The 23,287-nt window shown below is 45.7% G+C and overlaps 1 protein-coding gene and 3 pseudogenes across 2 annotated transcripts in view; 2 read left to right on the top strand and 2 right to left on the bottom strand.

The window, feature by feature from the left end:
• The window catches only part of XXYLT1 (xyloside xylosyltransferase 1), a 620,340-nt gene that overhangs the window by 489,233 nt on the left and 107,820 nt on the right, over positions 1 to 23,287 (bottom strand). Inside the window, exons 1-2 of one of the 2 annotated variants that reach the window (XM_063916432.1) lie at positions 8,328 to 8,433; positions 6,613 to 6,760 (exon numbers count right to left, since the gene is read on the bottom strand). In XM_063916432.1, coding sequence (XP_063772502.1) covers positions 6,613 to 6,703 — 91 coding nt within the window. In that variant the 5' untranslated portion in view covers positions 6,704 to 6,760; positions 8,328 to 8,433. Of the gene's footprint in view, positions 1 to 6,612; positions 6,761 to 8,327; positions 8,434 to 23,287 lie in introns of those variants that run through there. The other variant, XM_063916431.1, reaches the window with a different exon arrangement.
• LOC134912089 (5S ribosomal RNA) lies at positions 34 to 151 on the bottom strand (annotated as a pseudogene).
• LOC134912090 (5S ribosomal RNA) lies at positions 1,884 to 2,001 on the top strand (annotated as a pseudogene).
• On the top strand, positions 2,193 to 2,310 carry LOC134912684 (5S ribosomal RNA; annotated as a pseudogene).

Raw genomic sequence — 23,287 nt, forward strand, 5'->3', positions numbered from 1 at the left:
TCTGAGTTGGAGTCAGCTCTTATCCTTAAAAGTGGCCCACTGCACCTGGTATTCTCAGGAGGTTTCCCTTCCTAATACTGACCAGGCCATGTCTGCTTAGCTTCCGAGATCGGACAAGATCGGGCGTATTCAGGGTAGTATGGCCGTGGGCCGTTGTTTAAGGAAAAAGATGGGTCACACTCTAATTATTGTACTTTACTTGAATCAGAACTAAAAATATAGTCCGAAAGATATTTCCAGATAAGAGTGTGTGGTGGGTAAGTAGAATAGAGAGAGAAAGAGGGAGGGAAAAGGGGGATGATGATAGAGAGGTAATGAATGTAAATGCGTAAAAGATGGGAGATCTGAAAAGTGAATGATGCTAAAAAAAATGATCAAAACAAAGCCCTAATACTTGCTGGATGATTGTGCAAGGAATATACTCTCAACAAAAGCAAGTTGTGTATATATAGCAGATTTTTGCACACACAGGTAAATTAAGAGCTCAGGGCTGGCTCGCAAGAAATTTGCAAATCAAACACTAGTAATGTGAGCACTAAAGAATGTGCACAGTTGTTTGCTCTAAATATATACAAGAATATAGCACTGAAAAATGTGCACTGCTGTCTGCTACCATGAATATAGGAGTAAAAAATGATAGGTCAGAGGGTATGGGTTTAGAGCTCAAGGCTGGCTCACTGGAAACTTACATTAATCCTTAAAACCTCCTGATAACGAGTGACAAAACATATGGAATGTATGAAATATATTAAAGAAATAAGTCACAAAAGTATTGATTTAGAGCTCAGGGCTGGCTCCACAAAATTTGATATTAAAGCTCAGGGCTGGCTCCCAAAAAATGAATTACTTAAACCTTAGGAAATGACAGAACATATGATCAAATCGCTGATAAAAAAACATGCTCTGGAAAGTTACATTATCATGCAACTCAATTTGAATAAAGCTAGTTGATATCCGTAACGGCATAAGCGGGGAAACAGTGCAAAATAATGGTACTTAGTACAGTCTTCCTGCAGTTGTGAAGTATCGCTGCAGGAGTGAAATATTGGTGGGGGAGAAGAAATATAGTCAAATGTTGGTAATCCAAAACATACTACCGTGACCGCGCTATGTGCGGCCAGTGTTGATCAGTCATCCCCCATGCATGCACCCGCTGGCAGTGAAGAACGCGGCCGCCCGCTTCCGGACTGGGCGTTGCCGCGATGCCGTGAGCCAGCCCTGAGCTTTAATATCAAATTTTGTGGAGCCAGCCCTGAGCTCTAAATCAATACTTTTGTGACTTATTTCTTTAATATATTTCATACATTCCATATGTTTTGTCACTCGTTATCAGGAGGTTATAAGGATTAATGTAAGTTTCCAGTGAGCCAGCCTTGAGCTCTAAACCCATACCCTCTGACCTATCATTTTTTGCTCCTATATTCATGGTAGCAGACAGCAGTGCAGATTTTTCAGTGCTATATTCTTGTATATATGGAGCAAACAACTGTGCACATTCTTTAGTGCTCACATTACTAGTGTTTGATTTGCAAATTTCTTGCGAGCCAGCCCTGAGCTCTTAATTTACCTGTGTGTGCAAAAATCTGCTATATATACACAACTTGCTTTTGTTGAGAGTATATTCCTTGCACAATCATCCAGCAAGTATTAGGGCTTTGTTTTGATCATTTTTTTAGCATCATTCACTTTTCAGATCTCCCATCTTTTACGCATTTACATTCATTACCTCTCTATCATCCCCCTTTTCCCTCCCTCTTTCTCTCTCTATTCCACTTACCCACCACACACTCTTATCTGGAAATATCTTTAGGACTATATTTTTAGTTCTGATTCAAGTAAAGTACAATAATTAGAGTGTGACCCATCTTTTTCCTTAAACAACGGCCCACGGCCATACTACCCTGAATACGCCCGATCTTGTCCGATCTCGGAAGCTAAGCAGACATGGCCTGGTCAGTATTAGGAAGGGAAACCTCCTGAGAATACCAGGTGCAGTGGGCCACTTTTAAGGATAAGAGCTGACTCCAACTCAGATCATTTTCACACACTCTTATTTGGAAAAACATTTTCAGACTATTATGGCACCGATCCATTAGAGTACAGAATCCGTGGTGGTTTCCTTCTCTTTTTTCCCTTCTCCTTTTTTTCTCCCCCGTCTTTTCCTTTTTTCTCTCTTTTTTTCTTCTTCTCTGGCCCACTGCCATACTACCCTGAATACGCCCGATCTTGTCCGATCTCTGAAGCTAAGCAGGCATGGCCTGGTCAGTATTAGGACGGTCAACTTCCTGAGAATACCAGGTGCAGTGGGCCCTTATTTTCCTCTTTTTCCTCATTTTCCTTTCGCCTCCCTCCCCTTCCCTTCCCCCCCCCCCCCCCCAATCAACAGGGGAATCCAATCACTCTTTCTGCTCCATCCCAAGCTTTACCTTAAACCTTAGCAGTTCTGCTCATATTTTCTATCAATGATACCCCTAATTTAGGCATACACAGTGATTTCCTGGATACCCGGGACTTTAAGAAACCACTTGGTATCCTCCACTACTTTTTGATATTTTCACCTATTCATTCATCTTATACCTCATTTGTTAAAAAGGTTAAATACGATTTTCACACATACAACATTAGACACGAGTTTCTAATTTTCTTGACATCATGTTTTTTTATTCGAGGTTTGATTAAAGGTTATGTTTTAACATTTCTTACCACACAAATTACTTCGAACATATACAAAGGAGTGCTCCCAAAAAAAGGGTTTTTTGTCTTTTTCTCCTTCTTTTCAATTGTAGTTCACCTACAAAATTCCTGGGAGCACCGCCAATCATTTGCAGTTTAAGAATCATTTGTTAACTGTTTAACTGCTTGCATATTGGTATCTCATTCCATTTTTATATCAGTATTTACTATAATTCTCCGACTAGTGCGGTTCCACAAAAAATAACTTTCTGAACATAATTCCATATCTGGACGATCTCCTGATCAAGGCGTCGTCCAGGGAGAGGTTGTTGCGGTCCATCGCGCTCACGACACAGCTGCTCGGGAAGCACGGTTGAATCCTAAACCTTCCAAAGTCTCATCTGGAGCCGACAAGGCGGATGTCTTTCCTGGGAATGATCTTCGACATAGAAGTGCAGAAGGTATTTCTCCTGATGGAAAAAGCGTTGGTGATTAAAACAATGGCCCGGGAGGTCCTAAGACCTACCCGGGTATTGGTTCATCAATGCATACGCCTTCTGGGGAAGATGGTTGCCGCCTACGAGGCTCTGCAGTATGGCAGGTTTCATGCTCAACCTTTTCAACTGGACCTCTTGGACCAGTGGTCGGGCTCTCACCTACACATGCATAAGAGGATTCACCTGTCTCCGAAAGCCAGGATTTCACTCCTCTGGTGGCAGCAACTTCCACACCTTCTGGAAGGGCAAAGGTTCGGCATTCAAGACTGGATCCTTTCAACCACAGATGCAAGTCTAAGAGGTTGGGGAGCAGTCACTCTGGGAGAAACCTTCCAGGGACGATGGTCGGATCAGGAGTCACTCCTCCCAAGAAACTTCCTGGAACTCAGGGCCGTGTACAACGCCCTTCTGCAGGCAGCACACCTTCTAGAGCATCAGGCTGTTCAGGTGCAGTCGGACAATGTGACTACAGTGGCCTACATAAATCGTCAAGGCGGAACAAAGAGAATGGCTGCTATGGCAGAGTTGTCAAAAATCCTCAGCTGGGCAGAAAGACGTGGTGGCAATGTCGGCAATCTTCATTCTGGGTGTAGACAACTGGGAAGCAGACTTCCTCAGCAGACAGCAGACACGATCTCCATCCAGGGGAGTGGGGCCTCCATCCGGAGGTGTTCGAGGAGGTAACCGGTTGGTGGGAGGTTCCCCACATAGACATGATGGCCTCACGCCTCAACAAGAAGCTACTGAGGTACTGTTCCAGGTCAAGAGACCCGCAGGCAGTGGCAGTGGATGCACTAGTAACACCGTGGGTGTTCAAGTCAGTGTATGTGTTCCCTCCACTTCCTCTGATACCAAGGGGTCTTCAGCTCGTGAGAAGAACAAAAGGTTCTGGCAATCCTCATTGCTCCGGACTGGCCAAGGAGGGCTTGGTACGCGGATCTGCTGGATCTTCTGCTGGAAGAGCCACGGCCTTTACCTCTTCGGGAGGATCTGCTTCTGCAGGGGCCGTTCGCTTATCAAGACTTACCGCGGCTACGTTTGACGGCATGTCGGTTGAACGCAAGATCTTAGCTCGGAAAGTTATTCCGAGTGAGGTCATTCCTACCCTGACACAGGCCAGGAAAGGGGTAACGTCTAAACATTACCATCGCATTTGGAAGAAATATGTTACTTGGTGTGAGGCCAAGAAGTTTCCGGCGGTGGAGTTTCAGCTTGGACGTTTTCTCCTTTTCCTGCAAGGGGTGGATTTGGGACTGAGACTGGGCTCCAACAAGGTCCAGATCTTTGCTTTGTCCATCTTCTTCCAAAAACAATTGCCTGTTCTTCCTGAGGTTCAGACCTTTTTGTAAGGGGTTCTGCACCAACCTCCCTTTGTGGAGCCTAAGGTTCAATGGGATCTTGATGTGGTGTTGCAGTTCCTGCAATCTGCTTGGTTTGAGCCTCTACAGGAGGCTGATCTCAAGTTTCTCACGTGGAAGGCGGTCACCTTGTTGGACTTGGCTTCTGCACAACATGTTTCTGAATTGGGGGCTTTATCTTGTAAAAGCCCCTTTCTGATCTTCCATGAAGACAGGGCGGAACTTAGAACTCGTCCACAGTTCCTGCCTAAGGTTGTGTCGGCTTTCCACATCAACCAACCTATTGTGGTGTCAGTGGTTACTGACTCCTCAATTACTTCAAAGGCCTTGGATGTAGTGAGGACTTTGAAGATTTACGTAAAGAGGACGGATCGTCATAGGAAAAGTGACTCTCTGTTTGTCCTCTATGATCCAAAGAAAATTGGATGTCCTGCTTCTAAGCAGTCGATTTTCCGCTGGATCAGGTTCACTATCCAGCATGCTTTTCCACGGCAGGATTGCCGTGTCCGAGATCTGTAAAGGCCCACTCTACTCGTAAAGTGGGTTCTTCCTGGGCGGCTGTCCGGGGTGTCTCGGCGGTACAAGTCTGCCGAGCAGCTACTTGGTCTGGGTCGAACATGTTTGCCAAGTTTTACAAGTTCGATACTTTGGCCTCTGATGACCTCAAGTTTGGTCAAACAGTGTTGCAGGAGCCTCCGCGCTCTCCCTCCCGTACTGGGAGCTTTGGTACATCCCCATGGTACTAATATGGACCCCAGCCTCGTCTAGGACGTAAGAGAAAATAGGATTTTGGTTACCTACTGGTAAATCCTTTTCTCGTAGTCCGTAGAGGATGCTGGGCGCCCGCCCAGCGCTTCGTTTTCCTGCGTTGTTTTTTATGGTTCAGTGTTACCTGGTTCCTAGGTAAGTTCTGCGTTATTTACGGTTTCAGCTGTTGCTGAGTTGTTCCGGATTCGCATGTTTGTGTGAGCTGGTATGAATCTCGCCACTATCTGTGTAATTCCTTCTCTCGAAATATGTTGTCTCCTCGGGCACAGTTTCTAGACTGAGTCTGGTAGGAGGGGCATAGAGGGAGGAGCCAGCCCACACTATTAAACTCTTAAAGTGCCAATGGCTCCTGGTGGACCAGTCTATAGCCCATGGTGCTAATATGGACCCCAGCATCCTCTAAGGAGTACGAGAAAAGGATTTACCGGTAGGTAACCAAAATCCTATTTTATTTTATTCATGAATCAGTGAAAAGAGTGGAGAGTGAGCCAATGGAGAAGTTTCCCATGGCAGCCAATCAGTTTTTAAGTAACAATTATCAAGTGTATTCTATAAAATTATATGTAGCAGCTGACTGGTTGCCATGGGCAACTTCACTCTTTTCACTGCTTCATGAATAGACTCCTTATTGCCTTCTGCTGTCAGTCACTTTAAGTGACACTGGCCCCGATTCAGAGATGGGCGCTTATGCATTCGCAGCTGCGTATGGGATCATGTGAAACTACGCTGATGCTGTAGCTGCCTGGAAACGTATTGAGACTAGAGATGAGCGGGTTCGGTTTTACTCAGATTTACTCTGATTTACCCAAATCTCCTTATTGGCTATCGGACGTCACGTGTTTTGGTTAGCCAATAAGAAAAATACAGAAAATAAGAAATGGCGATAATTCTGGCTTAAAGAAAAGAGTAAATCCGAACCCGCTCATCTCTAATTGAGACACCGACCGATGAATAGAAAAAAGCAGCGGCAGTCACCAATGCTTTGATAATCGATCATCTGTGTAACCGATGGTCACGCAGAACGCCCACAGGGAACTGGGAAGCTGGACCCATGTTTTATACATAAATGATCAGTTGTAGGCAGAGACACGCCACGAAATCAGTTGCAATGCGACTCACATGTGCAGTCTATAAATATTGGCACATCTCTGAATCAGGCCCACTGACAAAATCCTATCCCATGATGAAAGTCCATTTATATATAACAAAATATAAACTTAAACACAACTGTAAATCTTATTAGCAAAAAAGCAATGTAAGAATATTTAGATTTAGCGGTTATTCACCATAGAGGAGTATGTCTAAAATAGCGTTACCTTTTGGCATTACGCGATGTAGAGCAACAGACAGGAAAAAGATGGAGTCACTGTAGTAGGTTCCAGTGCCGGCACTGAAGAGCTTCTGCATGGCCTCTACTATTGGGAACAACTTATCGGTCAGGGCACTGACATCATGGAAAATTACCTGCATTACAGAGAGTAAACACATATGAGAAAACAACCTTCCATAACCAGACAAAAATCAAACATAAAACTTTCCCCCCAATTAGCAACTTATTGACATAAACATTACAACTATAACCATTAGAATAGATCTGTCCACATAAATGGACAGTCAGGGTTGGTCAGTTTAGGACTGTAGAAAACCTTCACAAAAGTATTCGAGGTGGGTAAAATTGATGTTATGCTCACAGAATGCACATAAGTTCCCGACGGACGGGATCCCGGCGGCCGATATACCCATGCTTACAATAAACTCATTTCTCTGAATTACTTCGCCAGGGACATTGGACACTGGAGTATAGAGGCCCACCGAGAGAGAGAGAGAGAGAGAGAGAGAGAGAGAGAGAGAGAGAGAGAGAGAGAGAGAGAGAGAGAACTAAAGCAAGTATAAGCTTCAGGTGTGTCCCCAAATATAGTTATAGAAAATATGAATATAGAAATCTTGTTTTCAGTTTCATCCTATGGGGATTTTGGATATGATTGGCATGTCCAAAGCTGCCTGGTCAGTGGGTCACTCACAAAATGGCAGCAGAAATCACCATCTGATCAAAACTGGCATCCTTAGCAACAAAAACATTAAACCTGTAAAACTGTGTAAACATATGAAGTAAAGGCCGGGTGACTGCTCTGCCAAGAAACTATGAGCTCGATTCAATGAATTTAGTTCGCAAGAACAGTCCTTCCCCGACATGAAAGCGCGTGGAATTGAATAGTACTGGGAGATAATTATCCATGCTATTCAATCTGCGCTGAATTGAATCGAGCCCTATGTCACACTAGCCAAGCAGTGATCACTGATAAAATATCAATCAACATAGTGAACAGGTTTCCCCATCCCTAAGTGTGTCAAATTACTGAAGTGATTATTTAGCTACCAGTTCTTTGAAGCAGGTCAGCCTCTTTTGTGCAGTAGCTATCAAAAATCTGCAATACCAATTAACCATGGAATGAGTGAAGTGGTCTATCTTCCTCCACAGACTGTCCTACTTAGTGCAAACATCTTAAAACTCTGATTTAGATGGAACTTAGAAACCAGCTTAGGCTGGAAAGATGGTTTAAAGACAACCCTATCCTCATCAATGACGAGCTAAGGAGATATGCCTATGGGCAGTGAAAATAGCCTGGAGTAAAACACTGGTTTTTCAAGAGAAAAAAATGTAACATATGCTGAATAAGATGGTTCAAATGGTAGTGGTACTAAAAAGCTGGCAACACCAAATTCACGTTCCAAGGTAGTAGTGGAGATATTTAGCAGTACACCATAGAAACACCTGCACCCCATTTATAACTGCTACCATCTTCTGGAAAGAGAGAGAGCGCTCAGGTATCTGAACCTCTGTTATTTATCCAATAGGCCATAATTTAGATTTCTGGCTGACCAGTCTCGTTCTCCACAATCTCACTCAAGATTTCTAAATTGGAGGACCACTTTCTGATATACACACTAAATCTGCCAAAATAATATCATTCCCCGTTGTTTATTATTGTATGAACACAGCAGAATATTCTGTTCTGCCCAACACATATACCTGCTTGTTTCCTTCGTTGCCCCTCACTGATGGTTAATGTACACCACCGTAGTAGAGCAGCAAGTATTGTTCAACTTTCATGGATACCAGTAAATTCACTCCATTCCATACTGCTGAAGACCAAACTCAACAATTCCAAATAGCTGCCTTGACTGAGTTGAGGTTGAAAAAGGAGACAACAGGACCAGTTAGACTCATGAACCAAACACAGGTTTTAATAAAAACGTGTCCCACTCTGTTCTATTAGAGCTGCAATTTACATCACCCAATAAAGGCAAGAAGTATTGAGTCTACTTACAGTGTGTGCCCATCTCCAAAGTCTTAAGCCTGAGGTCCTCAAGGCATCCCAACGGTCCAGGTTTAAAGTATGTCTATGGCTCAGCACAGATGGTTAAATCAAATTGACTAAAGAAAAACACACAAAAAGATACCAAGTATCACCTGGCGCCAATTATTTGCTCAGTCTTTAAACTGTCTGCTGCTATTCTATATCGAAGGGGCTACTTTCCCCTTCAAACACCAAACAACTCCAAAAAAAGATTCAGAAAGCGCTGACAGTTATTTAAAAGTAAATCTTTATTTATTTATTAATAAACTATTTTTACTCACTAATTCTTTTAGTGAGTAAAAATAGTTTATTAATAAATAAAAAAGATTTACTTTTAAATTGACTAAAGTACTAATTAAGTCACCTGTGGCTAAGCATGTATATCTTTAAAACCAGGACAGTTGTTGTGCCTTGGGGACCATGTTTGAAAACCTCTGACTTAAGCAATAAAGTGCAACATGCTGAGACATCTCAAACCTATATCCAGCAGTCACATTTCTCAAATATTCAGATGCCTCTAAGTATTTTATTATATTGCATTCAATATAAAATACTTTACACACACAAGGCCATTAACCATACTACACCAACGCACATCTCTTTGCTTATCTCAAAATTTCTCCCAATCCGACCTCTTCGCTCATCAAGAGCTGCACAACTCCAAACCATCAAGCGTTCCCAGAAAACTCACCTCTTCAGGCAAGCTTAGCAAATTACAGAACCACCCACATAACCTTCATAAAAATATTCCTATCTAATTACTTCCCCACTGTAGAGTCCACTCATATACTCACATATTTTTCCGTTCTTCACTTTCCCATCTTCCTGACCCCAGGCCAACATTGCTGTGTGACCATATCACACAGCCCCTTCAAGAACCTTTGCAATCTGGTGGACCTTTATGCAATAGATAGCGCCTATCTTTGTGTATCAATACCTACCCCCTTTATAGATTAGGGCCTTCCTACCTCTATGACTGTCTATTATTACCCAGTCTTGCTTTTTTCCACTGTTATAATGGTTTTGTTTTAGGTTCCCAGTGTTTCCAAGTGTAAAGCGCAACAGAATTTGAAGTGCTATATAAGAAACTGTTATTAAATAAATCTATCCCTTAGACTGCAAACCTTACACAGTTGCTCAGACCAGCAAAATGCGTCTCCGAGAGACATCAGCTACTAAACATTTTATATTCTCAATTTCTGTCTCTGTACTATCATTAAGAGCCGCATCATTTGGAGACTGAATGGATGTGGCGTTCTACAACTGAGCTATGGGAGCATCCATTTTAGGTTGTATTTCCCTTCATTTGGTATCTACTTTAAAAAAAGCCATAAATGTCTAATCTGTGAGTAACCTGAAACGTCTTTTCCAGTCACATCCAGGCTTCGCAAAACAAATTATCTTGCTGTATAGAATAATACAAAGTAATACTGTAGATTATTTTTGCCACAAACAACACATTGTCCGATTCCACCTTGCTCTCCTGAATGTGCAGTGCCTACCAGATCATTCATCCCATGCATCTTGCAGAGCCCTCATCAAGGAATCCGGAGTCAGATTCATAAATAAATAAGTGAACTCTGCAACAGAAGACAGAGTAAAAAAAAAAAAAAAAAAAAAAAAAAAAACAGGAGTGCATGTGCAGTTCACACTAACCCCTACGCAAACCCACAGCAGCTAAACAAACACTTCCCTGCAGCTGGGGATACTAAGATAAGAAGGGACCAGGTGATGCTGCACAGTTTCTGTTCGTGTCTGAACTGCAATAAAAGGTTTGCTCCATGCCTAGATTGTGGCTGTGTTCTTAGGCTTCTCCCACTTGACCCTACCTCATCAAATCATGTTCATTCTAGCACCCTGCACCTTTCAGAACCTGTGCAGTTCCTCTTTCCTTCCTGGAGTGTCACTCTCTGTTTTGGTGCTTCCAGTACAGTCTGGTCTGTATCTCAGCCCTGAGATAAGAGGCTAAAGTTAGCCAAATTCTCCATTGGCCATTTTGCAGTTCTCTCAAACGGGTTGGGATTCCACCATACAGACGCCGGGATCCCGGGCTTTAGATTGTCGGCGCAGGGGCGGGCACAGGAAATATGCATTGATACACAAGGACAGGTGCTATCTATTGCATAGTTGTTCACCAGATTGTAAAGGTTCTTTGTGGGCTGCATGATAACACATCACAGCAGTGATGAACCAGGTTCAGGGGAAAGGAGAGTGAAGAAAGAAAATATGTAGGGGATGTGTGGACTGTACTGTGAGGATATAATTGGATAGGAGAGCTATGAAGGTAATGTGAGCGGTTCTGGAATTTGATAAGCTAGTCTGAATAGGTGACGCTTGAAGGTTTGAAGACTAGAGGAGAGTCTTATTGTACGTGGTACAATAGACCCCTTGGTCTTAGGTGGGCGAGGGTTAGACTTCTGAGTAGTTAGTGATTGGTTCAATTGCTGTAACTGAGCAGACAGTTGATCTGCCCATGGCGGGTTAACCGAGGGGACCATAAGCGTTGTACCGGCACAAGAGGTCCCATAGGGGGCGTTAGTCTAGTTACCAGCGTATTCAATAGCGTGGAGAAGGTAGCCCAAGGTGGGTCATTTTGAACCCCTGTTGCTACAGTCCCACTTGGGGGTAAGGATCCCCCAGAACCTGAACCCTCAGCTGCTATGTTTTCCTCAAATGTGTCTGCAGCGTCACTACCACGCAATGTGGGATCAGCCCCAGCACCATTGCTCTTTGTAGCGGACATATCTGAAAGCTCAACGCAAGGCAAGGCAACACAGTACAATATCAGCAGCACAATACCGGACAAGAACCCCCTGTGTAGTGTATCAGCACAAACAGGGAATTCAAGTGGTATATCGTGACTAAAAATCAGAGAAAAATACAGAGTATATCCTATGAACTACCTATATTAAATGATAAACCTGACGCACTTGGCCTTCTCAGGTTATAGAATATAGGGAATGTAATCTGAGTGAGATACACAAATTGAGGTCACAGCAGCTATATGCACACACACAGTCACATTGTACAATGCAGAAATTATGACATGCAATAAAACTGCACTGGACTAGCAATACAGAGTAGTACTATGTATAGCTATACACTCAATAGATATAACAATGCACAGTAAAGACTGGATGTATATCACAGGGGACTTGTACTATATAACCCTGACTAAATGCACTCTTTCTTAACTAATATGCCCTACACACATGCCGATTTTTTGAAAGATATGAACGATCTCGTTCATAAATGAACGAGAACTCGTTCATATCTTTCAGTGTGGAGGCTCCAGCGATGAACGATGCGCGGCCCTGCGCTGTGCATGCAGGCCAATATGGACGATCTCGTCCATATTTGCCTGCACTTCAATGGAGCCGCGTGACGTGGGAAGTGAAGAAACTTCACTCCCCCCGTCACTGCCCCCCCCCCCCCGCCGGTTCGCTCGTCGGCCGCATCCGCCGCCGGGCAGCTCGCGCCGGGTCGGCCAGTGTGTAGGGCCCCTAACACTGTCAGCAGACATGTAGAATACTTAAGTGTCCTGTAAAAGGCACAGCGCTGACATGCAGGCAGCTTTACAGAGGAGGATTTGCCCAAACAGTCCCAGGATCAGCTCAGCTTGTCCTAATGGCGCCCAAACGCTGACAGGGAGTGAGGGAGACAGAGATATGCAGCTCCAGGGTGTTAACATTTACTCTAAATGGCGGGATGGGGGAGGGGCTACAGGTCAAAGCCTTATCCCCCTGCTGGACTTCACCACCAGGTACTGTGGGCTCATATAAATGGTTTATGAGAGAAAACCGACCTGTGCCCTTGCCCTGGTGGTCTAGCGGGGTCTCTGTACTACCACAGTGTCCACGCCAGCGCGCATGGCCCGCCTCCCACCAGCCACGCGGGATCGCGATTTACAGCGGGTCCCACCGGGGGGACCCACTTACCTCCTCCCTGAGTGCGGCCACGCGATCCAGGAGAACAGCGGTTGTGTGTGTGACTAACAGGAAGAAAACCAGAGCCTCCGCTGTAAGTACCCGGCAACGAGGGCGCGGGAGTATACAGTGCCGCTGGGGGACGTGATGGAGCTGAAGCAGGAGATGTCTGACTGACATCTAACACAGACAGTGCCTCTGCTGCAGCCCTTGAAGTCTTTATTTTTCTTTTAAAATCTTCTTCTCAGGGCTGCTGGATCAGCGCCCCTGTTGTATGCCTGCTTACTGCATGGCACCAACTACAAAACTGAGCTCCTGTGCACGGAGGCGGCGCTATGCATTCTGGGAACAATCCAAGCTTTGAGCCTGTTGGTGCCTTGGATCAAGAGCCTACTCTACACCCCAACGTCATTCCCTGTGGAGCCCAGTGTACCCCGCAGCAGAAAGTAGAATTATTATTTATGTATTACCAGTTATTTATATAGTGCACACATGTTCTGCAGTGCTGTACAGAGAATATTTGCCCATTCACATCAGTCCCTACCCAAGTGGAGCTTACAATCAATATATTCCCTATCACATGTACACACATTTACGCTAGGGTTAATTTTGTTGGGAGTCAATTAACCTACCAGTATATTTTTGGATTGTGGGAGGAAACCGGAGTACCCAGAGGAAACCAACACAAGTATGGGGAGAATATATAAACTCTGCAAAGTTAGGGCCATGGTGAGAGTCGAACCCATGACCTCAGTGCTGTGAGGCAGTAATGCTAACCATTATACCATCCTGGCTTCTATAAACATCCCACACTGACAGAATTTATGACAACACACAGTATAACTGTGGTGTATCACTCTGTACGTGGTCTGCGATCCTGACAAATAAAGCAAATAGTATTTTTCCTGCATTTTCTTATTTTCTTTGATTTCACTAGCACTAAGCCAACACAGAAAAAATGATATCAACGGCTAAAACAGTGCACATAAATCCATACAAAGCAATTAGGAGAGGGAAATTAAATTATCAGGAGAAGGAAGAAACCAAATATTATGGCTGGAGAATCTTACCAACTTCTAGGCAGGTTTGACCCTAAAATCAAAAAGCACGGACTAATATCAAGAGCAAAGTCTAGCATGTTTTGCACTTATTAGTGGCACTATAAATTTTGTAGTCAAACCCAGCTGAGAAGCAGCGTATTTTTCTTCGTACATATACTCTATGTCAAGCGATTCAATTATTGGACAGAATTAGCTCCAGTATAAGTGGCAGGGAGCTAATTCAATGGTTTGCGGAACCAGCACTGCGCTGGTCCTGACAGATGCATTCTCATGTGAGATTGCATGGAATTTGTGGCGCAAAGTAGCTTTTCCCATTGTAAGTACCAGGCATGCTGCAGTTACGATGTGCCCCAAAGCCATACTTTAGGTGGATTTCTGCTAGCACCTCAGGGAGGGTTAGAGCAGAAATCTGGGATAAGTACAGCCTCGGGGCTGGTCGCCCAAAATGTAATAAGCACCTGGTTGCTAATTCTGTCAAATAATTGACTAGCCCTTAAGTGTACTCTCTGTTGCAGTACACAGATATACTGTAGGTCCAGAATAGATCCGGTTCTTTAAACTGAGTATTGCTATACATGAAGGTTGTGCCCATTGGTGTCATGTTTTTTTGTATTTTGCCTTTTTTCAAACTAACACGCACACACACACACACACACACACACATTAGGAACAGCACCTCTTACGAAATTGTGATTATGCCTATGGATTTAGCCTTTGTGTTATTTATGGCGTGAAATAAAAGGTATAGTTCTTCAGTTGCTCTATAAAAAATAAGAATTTACTTACCGATAATTCTATTTCTCGGAGTCCGTAGTGGATGCTGGGGTTCCTGAAAGGACCATGGGGAATAGCGGCTCCGCAGGAGACAGGGCACAAAAAGTAAAGCTTTCCGATCAGGTGGTGTGCACTGGCTCCTCCCCCTATGACCCTCCTCCAAGCCTCAGTTAGGTACTGTGCCCGGACGAGCGTACACAATAAGGGAGGAATTTTGAATCCCGGGTAAGACTCATACCAGCCACACCAATCACACCGTACAACTTGTGATCAAACCCAGTTAACAGTATGATAACAGAGGAGCCTCTGAAAGATGGCTTCCTAAACAATAACCCGAATTAGTTAACAATAACTATGTACAATTATTGCAGATAATCCGCACTTGGGATGGGCGCCCAGCATCCACTACGGACTCCGAGAAATAGAATTATCGGTAAGTAAATTCTTATTTTCTCTATCGTCCTAGTGGATGCTGGGGTTCCTGAAAGGACCATGGGGATTATACCAAAGCTCCCAAACGGGCGGGAGAGTGCGGATGACTCTGCAGCACCGAATGAGAGAACTCCAGGTCCTCCTTAGCCAGAGTATCAAATTTGTAAAATTTTACAAACGTGTTCTCCCCTGACCACGTAGCTGCTCGGCAAAGTTGTAATGCCGAGACCCCTCGGGCAGCCGCCCAAGATGAGCCCACCTTCCTTGTGGAGTGGGCCTTTACAGATTCAGGCTGTGGCAGGCCTGCCACAGAATGTGCAAGTTGGATTGTGCTACAGATCCAACGAGCAATCGTCTGCTTAGACGCAGGAGCACCCATCTTGTTGGGTGCATACAATATAAACAACGAGTCAGATTTTCTGACTCCAGCTGTCCTTGCAATATATATTTTTAATGCTCTGACAACGTCCAGTAACTTGGAGTCCTCCAAGTCACTTGTAGCCGCAGGCACTACAATAGGCTGGTTCAGATGAAATGCTGACACCACCTTAGGGAGAAAATGCGGACGAGTCCGCAGTTCTGCCCTGTCCGAATGGAAAATCAGATATGGGCTTTTGTAAGATAAAGCTGCCAGTTCTGACACTCTCCTGGCCGAAGCCAGGGCTAGTAACATGGTCACTTTCCATGTGAGATATTTTAAATCCACCTTTTTTAGTGGTTCAAACCAATGAGATTTTAGAAATTCCAAAACCACATTGAGATCCCACGGTGCCACTGGAGGCACCACAGGAGGCTGTATATGCAGCACTCCCTTAACAAAAGTCTGGACTTCAGGAACTGAAGCCAATTCTTTTTGAAAGAAAATCGACAGGGCCGAAATTTGAACCTTAATAGATCCCAATTTGAGACCCATAGACAATCCTGATTGCAGGAAATGTAGGAATCGACCCAGTTGAAATTCCTCCGTCGGAGCACTCCGATCCTCGCACCACGCAACATATCTTCGCCAAATGCGGTGATAGTGTTGCACGGTTACTTCCTTCCTTGCTTTAATCAAAGTAGGAATGACTTCTTCCGGCATGCCTTTTTCCTTTAGGATCCGGCGTTCAACCGCCATGCCGTCAAACGCAGCCGCGGTAAGTCTTGAAACAGACAGGGACCCTGCTGAAGCAAGTCCCTCCTTAGAGGTAGAGGCCACGGATCTTCCGTGATCATCTCTTGAAGTTCCGGGTACCAAGTCCTTCTTGGCCAATCCGGAACCACTAGTATCGTTCTTACGCCTCTTTGCCGTATAATTCTCAATACTTTTGGTATGAGAGGCAGAGGAGGAAACACATACACCGACTGGTACACCCAAGGCGTTACCAGCGCGTCCACAGCTATTGCCTGCGGATCTCTTGACCTGGCGCAATACCTGTCCAGTTTTTTGTTGAGGCGAGACGCCATCATGTCCACCATTGGTCTTTCCCAACGGGTTACCAGCATGTGGAAGACTTCCGGATGAAGTCCCCACTCTCCCGGGTGAAGGTCGTGTCTGCTGAGGAAGTCTGCTTCCCAGTTGTCCACTCCCGGGATGAACACTGCTGACAGTGCTATCACATGATTCTCTGCCCAGCGAAGAATCCTTGCAGCTTCTGCCATTGCACTCCTGCTTCTTGTGCCGCCCTGTCTGTTTACATGGGCGACTGCCGTGATGTTGTCCGACTGGATCAACACCGGTTTTCCTTGAAGCAGAGGTTCTGCCTGGCTTAGAGCATTGTAGATTGCTCTTAGTTCCAGAATGTTTATGTGAAGAGACGTTTCCAGGCTCGTCCACACTCCCTGGAAGTTTCTTCCTTGTGTGACTGCTCCCCAGCCTCTCAGGCTGGCGTCCGTGGTCACCAGGATCCAATCCTGTATGCCGAATCTGCGGCCCTCCAATAGATGAGCACTCTGCAACCACCACAGAAGAGATACCCTTGTCCTTGGAGACAGGGTTATCCGCTGGTGCATCTGAAGATGCGACCCTGACCATTTGTCCAACAGATCCCTCTGGAAAATTCGTGCATGGAATCTGCCGAATGGAATTGCTTCGTAAGAAGCCACCATTTTTCCCAGGACTCTTGTGCATTGATGTACAGACACCTTTCCTGGTTTTAGGAGGTTCCTGACAAGCTCGGATAACTCCTTGGCTTTTTCCTCCGGGAGAAAAACCTTTTTCTGAACCGTGTCCAGAATCATCCCTAGGAACAGCAGACGAGTTGTCGGCATTAACTGGGATTTTGGAATATTCAGAATCCAGCCGTGCTGTTTTAGCACTTCTTGAGACAGTGCTAATCCCCTCTCTAGCTGTTCTCTGGACCTTGCCCTTATTAGGAGATCGTCCAAGTATGAGATAATTAATACGCCTTTTCTTCGAAGAAGAATCATCATCTCGGCCATTACCTTTGTAAAGACCCGAGGTGCCGTGGACAATCCGAACGGCAGCGTCTGAAACTGATAGTGACAGTTTTGTACAACGAACCTGAGGTACCCCTGGTGTGAGGGGTAAATTGGAACGTGGAGGTACGCATCCTTGATGTCCAAGGACACCATAAAGTCCCCTTCTTCCAGGTTCGCTATCACTGCTCTGAGTGACTCCATTTTGAACTTGAACTTCTTTATGTACAGGTTCAAGGACTTCAGATTTAGAATAGGTCTTACCGAGCCGTCCGGCTTCGGTACCACAAATAGAGTGGAATAATACCCCTTTCCCTGTTGTAGAAGAGGTACCTTGACTATCACCTGCTGAGAGTACAGCTTGTGAATGGCTTCCAAAACCGTCTCCCTTTCGGAGGGGGACGTTGGTAAAGCAGACTTCAGGAAACGGCGAGGCGGATCTGTCTCTAGTTCCAACCTGAGATATTATCTGCAGGATCCAGGGATCTACCTGCGAGTGAGCCCACTGCGCGCTGAAATTCTTGAGACGACCGCCCACCGCCCCCGAGTCCGCTTGAGAAGCCCCAGCGTCATGCTGAGGCTTTTGTAGAAGCGGGGGAGGGCTTCTGTTCCTGGGAAGGAGCTGCCTGTTGGTGTCTCTTCCCCCTTCCTCTGCCTCGTGGCAGATATGAATATCCCTTTGCTCTCTTGTTTTTAAAGGAACGAAAGGGCTGCGGTTGAAAAGTCGGTGTCTTTTTCTGTTGGGGAGTAGCTTGAGGTAAAAAGGTGGATTTCCCGGCTGTAGCCGTGGCCACCAAATCTGATAGACCGACTCCAAATAACTCCTCCCCTTTATACGGCAAAACTTCCATATGCCGTTTTGAGTCCGCATCGCCTGACCACTGTCGCGTCCATAAACTTCTTCTGGCCGAAATGGACATAGCACTTACCCGTGATGCCAGTGTGCAGATATCCCTCTGTGCATCACGCATATAAAGAAATGCATCCTTTATTTGCTCTAAAGACAGTAAAACATTGTCCCTATCCAGGGTATCAATATTTTCAATCAGGGACTCTGACCAAGCTACTCCAGCACTGCACATCCAGGCTGTCGCTATAGCTGGTCGTAGTATAACACCTGTATGTGTGTATATACTTTTTTGGATATTTTCCATCCTCCTATCTGCTGGATCTTTAAGTGCGGCCGTCTCAGGAGAGGGTAACGCCACTTGTTTAGATAAGCGTGTGAGCGCCTTGTCCACCCTAGGAGGTGTTTCCCAGCGAGCCCTAACCTCTGACGGGAAAGGGTATAAAGCTGATAACTTCTTTGAAATTAGCATCTTTTTATCGGGGGCAACCCACGCTTCATCACATACATCATTTAGTTCTTCTGATTCAGGAAAAACTATAGGTAGTTTTTTCACACCCCACATAATACCCTGTTTAGTGGTACCTGTAGTATCAGCTAAATGTAACGCCTCCTTCATTGCCAAAATCATATAACGTGTGGAAAATACGGTTGATTCGTCACCGTCGCCACTGGAATCAGTGCCTGTGTCTGGGTCTGTGTCGACCGACTGAGGCAAAGGGCGTTTTACAGCCCCTGACGGTGTTTGAGGCGCCTGGACAGGCACTAACTGATTGTCCGGCCGTCTCATGTCGTCAAACGACTGCTTTAGCGTGTTGACACTATCCCGTAATTCCATAAATAAAGGCATCCATGCTGGTGTCGACCCCCTAGGAGGTGACATCCCCATATTTGGCAATTGCTCCGCCTCCACACCAATATCGTCCTCATACATGTCGACACACACGTACCGACACACAGCAGACACACAGGGAATGCTCTTAACGAAGACAGGACCCCACTAGCCCTTTGGGGAGACAGAGGGAGAGTTTGCCAGCACACACCAAAAGCGCTATATATGACAGGGATAGCCTTATAATAAGTGCTCCCTGTATAGCTGCTTTTATAATATAATTTTTGCCACTATTTTGCCCCCCCTCTCTTGTTTTACCCTGTTTCTGTAGTGCAGTGCAGGGGAGAGACCTGGGAGCCGTCCTGACCAGCGGAGCTGTGTAAGGAAAATGGCGCTGTGTGCTGAGGAGATAGGCCCCGCCCCTTTTCCGGCGGGCTCGTCTCCCGCTCTTTAGTGTATTCTGGCAGGGGTTAAATATCTCCATATAGCCCCCGGAGGCTATATGTGAGGTATTTTTTAGCCAAATAGGTTTTCATTTGCCTCCCAGGGCGCTCCCCTCCCAGCGCCCTGCACCCTCAGTGACTGCCGTGTGAAGTGTGCGGAGAGGAAAATGGCGCACAGCTGCAGTGCTGTGCGCTACCTTTAGAAGACTGAGGAGTCTTCTGCCGCCGATTCTGGACCTCTTCATGTTTCAGCATCTGCAAGGGGGCCGGCGGCGAGGCTCCGGTGACCATCCAGGCTGTACCTGTGATCGTCCCTCTGGAGCTGATGTCCAGTAGCCAAGAAGCCAATCCATCCTGCACGCAGGTGAGTTCACTTCTTCTCCCCTAAGTCCCTCGTTGCAGTGATCCTGTTGCCAGCAGGACTCACTGTAAAATAAAAAACCTAAGCTAAACTTTCTCTAAGCAGCTCTTTAGGAGAGCCACCTAGATTGCACCCTTCTCGGCCGGGCACAAAAATCTAACTGAGGCTTGGAGGAGGGTCATAGGGGGAGGAGCCAGTGCACACCACCTGATCGGAAAGCTTTACTTTTTGTGCCCTGTCTCCTGCGGAGCCGCTATTCCCCATGGTCCTTTCAGGAACCCCAGCATCCACTAGGACGATAGAGAAAGTATAAATTTCTTCATGACAGGAAATTCTGCTGTGCAGATCAGCACATGGTCCTGGCAAACAAAGCATAAGGTTCTCCCAAGTTCAAGCTCCTACAGTATCTTAACATTCCTGAGAAAACAAAGATTTACTCCAACTATTGCATTCAGTGACCTTGGAAGCGAGATTCCTGAAATTTCTCAGCCAACAGGACAGCAGATAATTCAGGGTACAATTAAGAATAAGGAAAACAAAAGAATAACAGATACGCCAAATGTTTGCTTTGGAAGCAGCAAGTGGTGACTCAGAGCATCTCTTAATGAACCACGGTATTAGATTTTTCACATTATTTTTCAGACAATATTGAAAATAAATAAATAAATAAATAAATTACATTCAGGTTGGTATAAAGAGCATCAGGACGGCTTAGGCCGTAGGCTTGTGGGCCATTACTTCAAAGGACATTATTCAAAGGATAACTACAAGTTTAAAAATCATTTCGACGTTACACGGACGTTAAACCGAAGGAAAACAGAAGGACAACAATCTATCCACAATCTGGACCACTAAAGGACAACTTTCAAACAAATGTGAGTCCAGTTCCTCTACACCTCAAACTAATCCAGCCTGAGTAACCCATACTTATAACTTTAATTGGCGTTAGGAACGCTGCTACACCTTTCCACTTCATCTGCAACTACTCAAATTTATATGTCTCTAGCTTACCAAAACCATCTGAATTCTCACCTGTACCAATGCTATCTGTCTTTTTACACTATGAAAAGACATCCCCAAACTGCTCACTACAGCTCTCTCTTATGCAAACTCATGTATGTTTTTTGATGTAATGATTGGCTTGTAATTGGTAGTGCATGTGTGGGGAAGTTGCTCAGTGAAACACAGTTCATTATTGCATGCTCTCTGATGTTTACCTCCTTTGATCATTTGCTCATTGTGGTCAGGTGTACTATATCCAGTGACGTGCGGTGAGGTCACTGGTTGGGGAGGCACTGGCAGCTAACAAGCCCTCCCCCCCCCCCCCCCCCCCCCCGGAAAAAAAAAAAAAGTGTGGTCCCCCCAACACATCAGTAAAACCAGCACTAGGCAGAACCAGCCATGGGGAGTAATGCCATAGCAGGGGAGACACTCAGTGTAGTGTCCCCCTGCCATAACATTAATCTGCCCCCCCAGCCAGTCAGCCCAGGGTTGGAATTCCTCGGAAAGTGGGAACCCCAAAAAATAAAAATGGGGCCCCCCCTTCCGAGCAATAACCAGCACTGGGCTGATAGCCCAGTGCTATGGCCCCGCACCCCTGGTGGCGGTGGGTGCGGGGTTCATTGTGTTAATATTTTTCTTTACAGGTGGCCTACAGGTCCCAGCAAGCCTGCCCCAGCATGCTGGCACTTGGAGAACCACAAGTGCCAGCATGCCCGGACATAAAGGGCCCGCTGGCACCTGTAATCCACCTGTAAAGAAAATATTAAAATAAAACACCACACGTCTTGAAAATAAGCTTTATTAAACTGGGTCTTCACCTGGGGGCGGCGGCCTTTAAGCTCTTTTGCGTGGCCGCCGCCTTCCCAGGGCTTCCGGCATCTTCCCCTGGGGGCGCCACCCCCCCAGGGCTGCCAGCGTCTTCACCTGGTGGGCGGCGGCTGCTAAGCTCTTTTGCATAGCCGCCGCCCAGCCAGAACTTCCGGCGTCTTCTCTCTTCAGGAGCTCTTCACTGCTCCTCCTCCGCCGTCGGACTGACTCTCCTCCGCCTCGCGCTGACTTATATAAGTCAGCCGGAGGGGGCGGGGCGATGACGCGGCGAGCCGCGATTGGCTCGTGGTGGCCATCTTGAATTTCAAAAATGACGCTGAGGCGCCATTTTTGAAACTGGAACCGCTCCGCTGCCAAACTCTGCAGGATAAAGGTAAATTTCCGCCGCCGCAACCCGCCACCCACACCGCCGCCTCCCGCACCACAGCCGCCCGCACCTCCTCCGCCAGCATCGCCGACACAGTGATTGACAGCGGATCCAGTGACTGATCCGCTGGCCAATCACTGTGGCCTCACTGACAGGGACGTGCTTTCATAGGTTGAAAGCACGTCCCTGTAGGAAAGCGGCACCACTAATGGTGCCGCTTTTCCATATATTTTCAATGGGCTTTTACAGCCCATGGCTAGTCTCCGCCCAGGCCCGCCCCCCGCTCCCCATACTTTCCCCAGTGACATCGGTGCCTCCCAAACACATACAGAGGGGAGCAATGCAAAGAATAATATTAAGAAGATACATATGACACAGAATATGTGTCATATGCATCTTCTTTGTATTATCTTAATCATTAATGACAGGGGAGGCACTGCCTCCCCTGACTGCACGTCCCTGACTATATCTTTACATTTAGTGAGGTGTATTCATGGTGTAAAGGACACAGTGTGACTCCCGATTAGTAAAAATATTACATACATATATATATATTATATATTATATATTATATATATACACACACACATATATATATATATATATATATATATATATATATATATATATATATATAAAAAACACTGAGCAACATCCCCAAACAGGTACCTTTTCAAGTATAGGTTCAAGGATTTTAAATTTAAAATGGGTCTGACCGAACCGTCCGGTTTCAGGACTACAAGTAGGGTTGAGTAATACCCCCTACCTAGTTGAAGCAGGGGAACTTTGACCACCACCTGTTGAAGATACAATTTTTGAATTGCATTTAAAACTATCTCCCTTTCTGGGGGAGAAGCAGGTAGGGCCGATTTGAACAACCGGCGAGGAGGAACCTCTTCGAATTCCAGCTTGTAACCCTGGGAAACCATTTCTATTGCCCAGAGATCCACCTGCGAGTGAACCCAGGTGTGGCTGAAAAGTCGAAGACGTGCCCCCACTGGGGCGGACTCCCTCAGCGGAGCCCCAGCGTCATGTGGTGGATTTTGTAGAGGCCGGGGAGGACTTCTGCTCCTGGGAACTAGCTGTGGTTGGCAGCTTTTTTCCTCTGCCCTTACCTCTGGCAAGAAAAGAGAGTACGAGGATCGTCCTGTTTTTATTTGACCGAAAGGACTGCATTTGATAATGTGGCGCTTTCTTAGGCTGTGAGGGAATATAAGGCAAAAAATTTGATTTACCTGCCGAAGCTTTGGAGACCAGGTGATAAAGCTAAATATTTATCTTACTTAAAACCCTTTAAGAGGTCTAAGAACACAGTACGCTATTTACGTATGGTATACCGTC

This window comes from Pseudophryne corroboree, chromosome 4 (assembly GCF_028390025.1).
Source record: "Pseudophryne corroboree isolate aPseCor3 chromosome 4, aPseCor3.hap2, whole genome shotgun sequence".
Lineage (NCBI taxonomy): Eukaryota > Metazoa > Chordata > Amphibia > Anura > Myobatrachidae > Pseudophryne > Pseudophryne corroboree.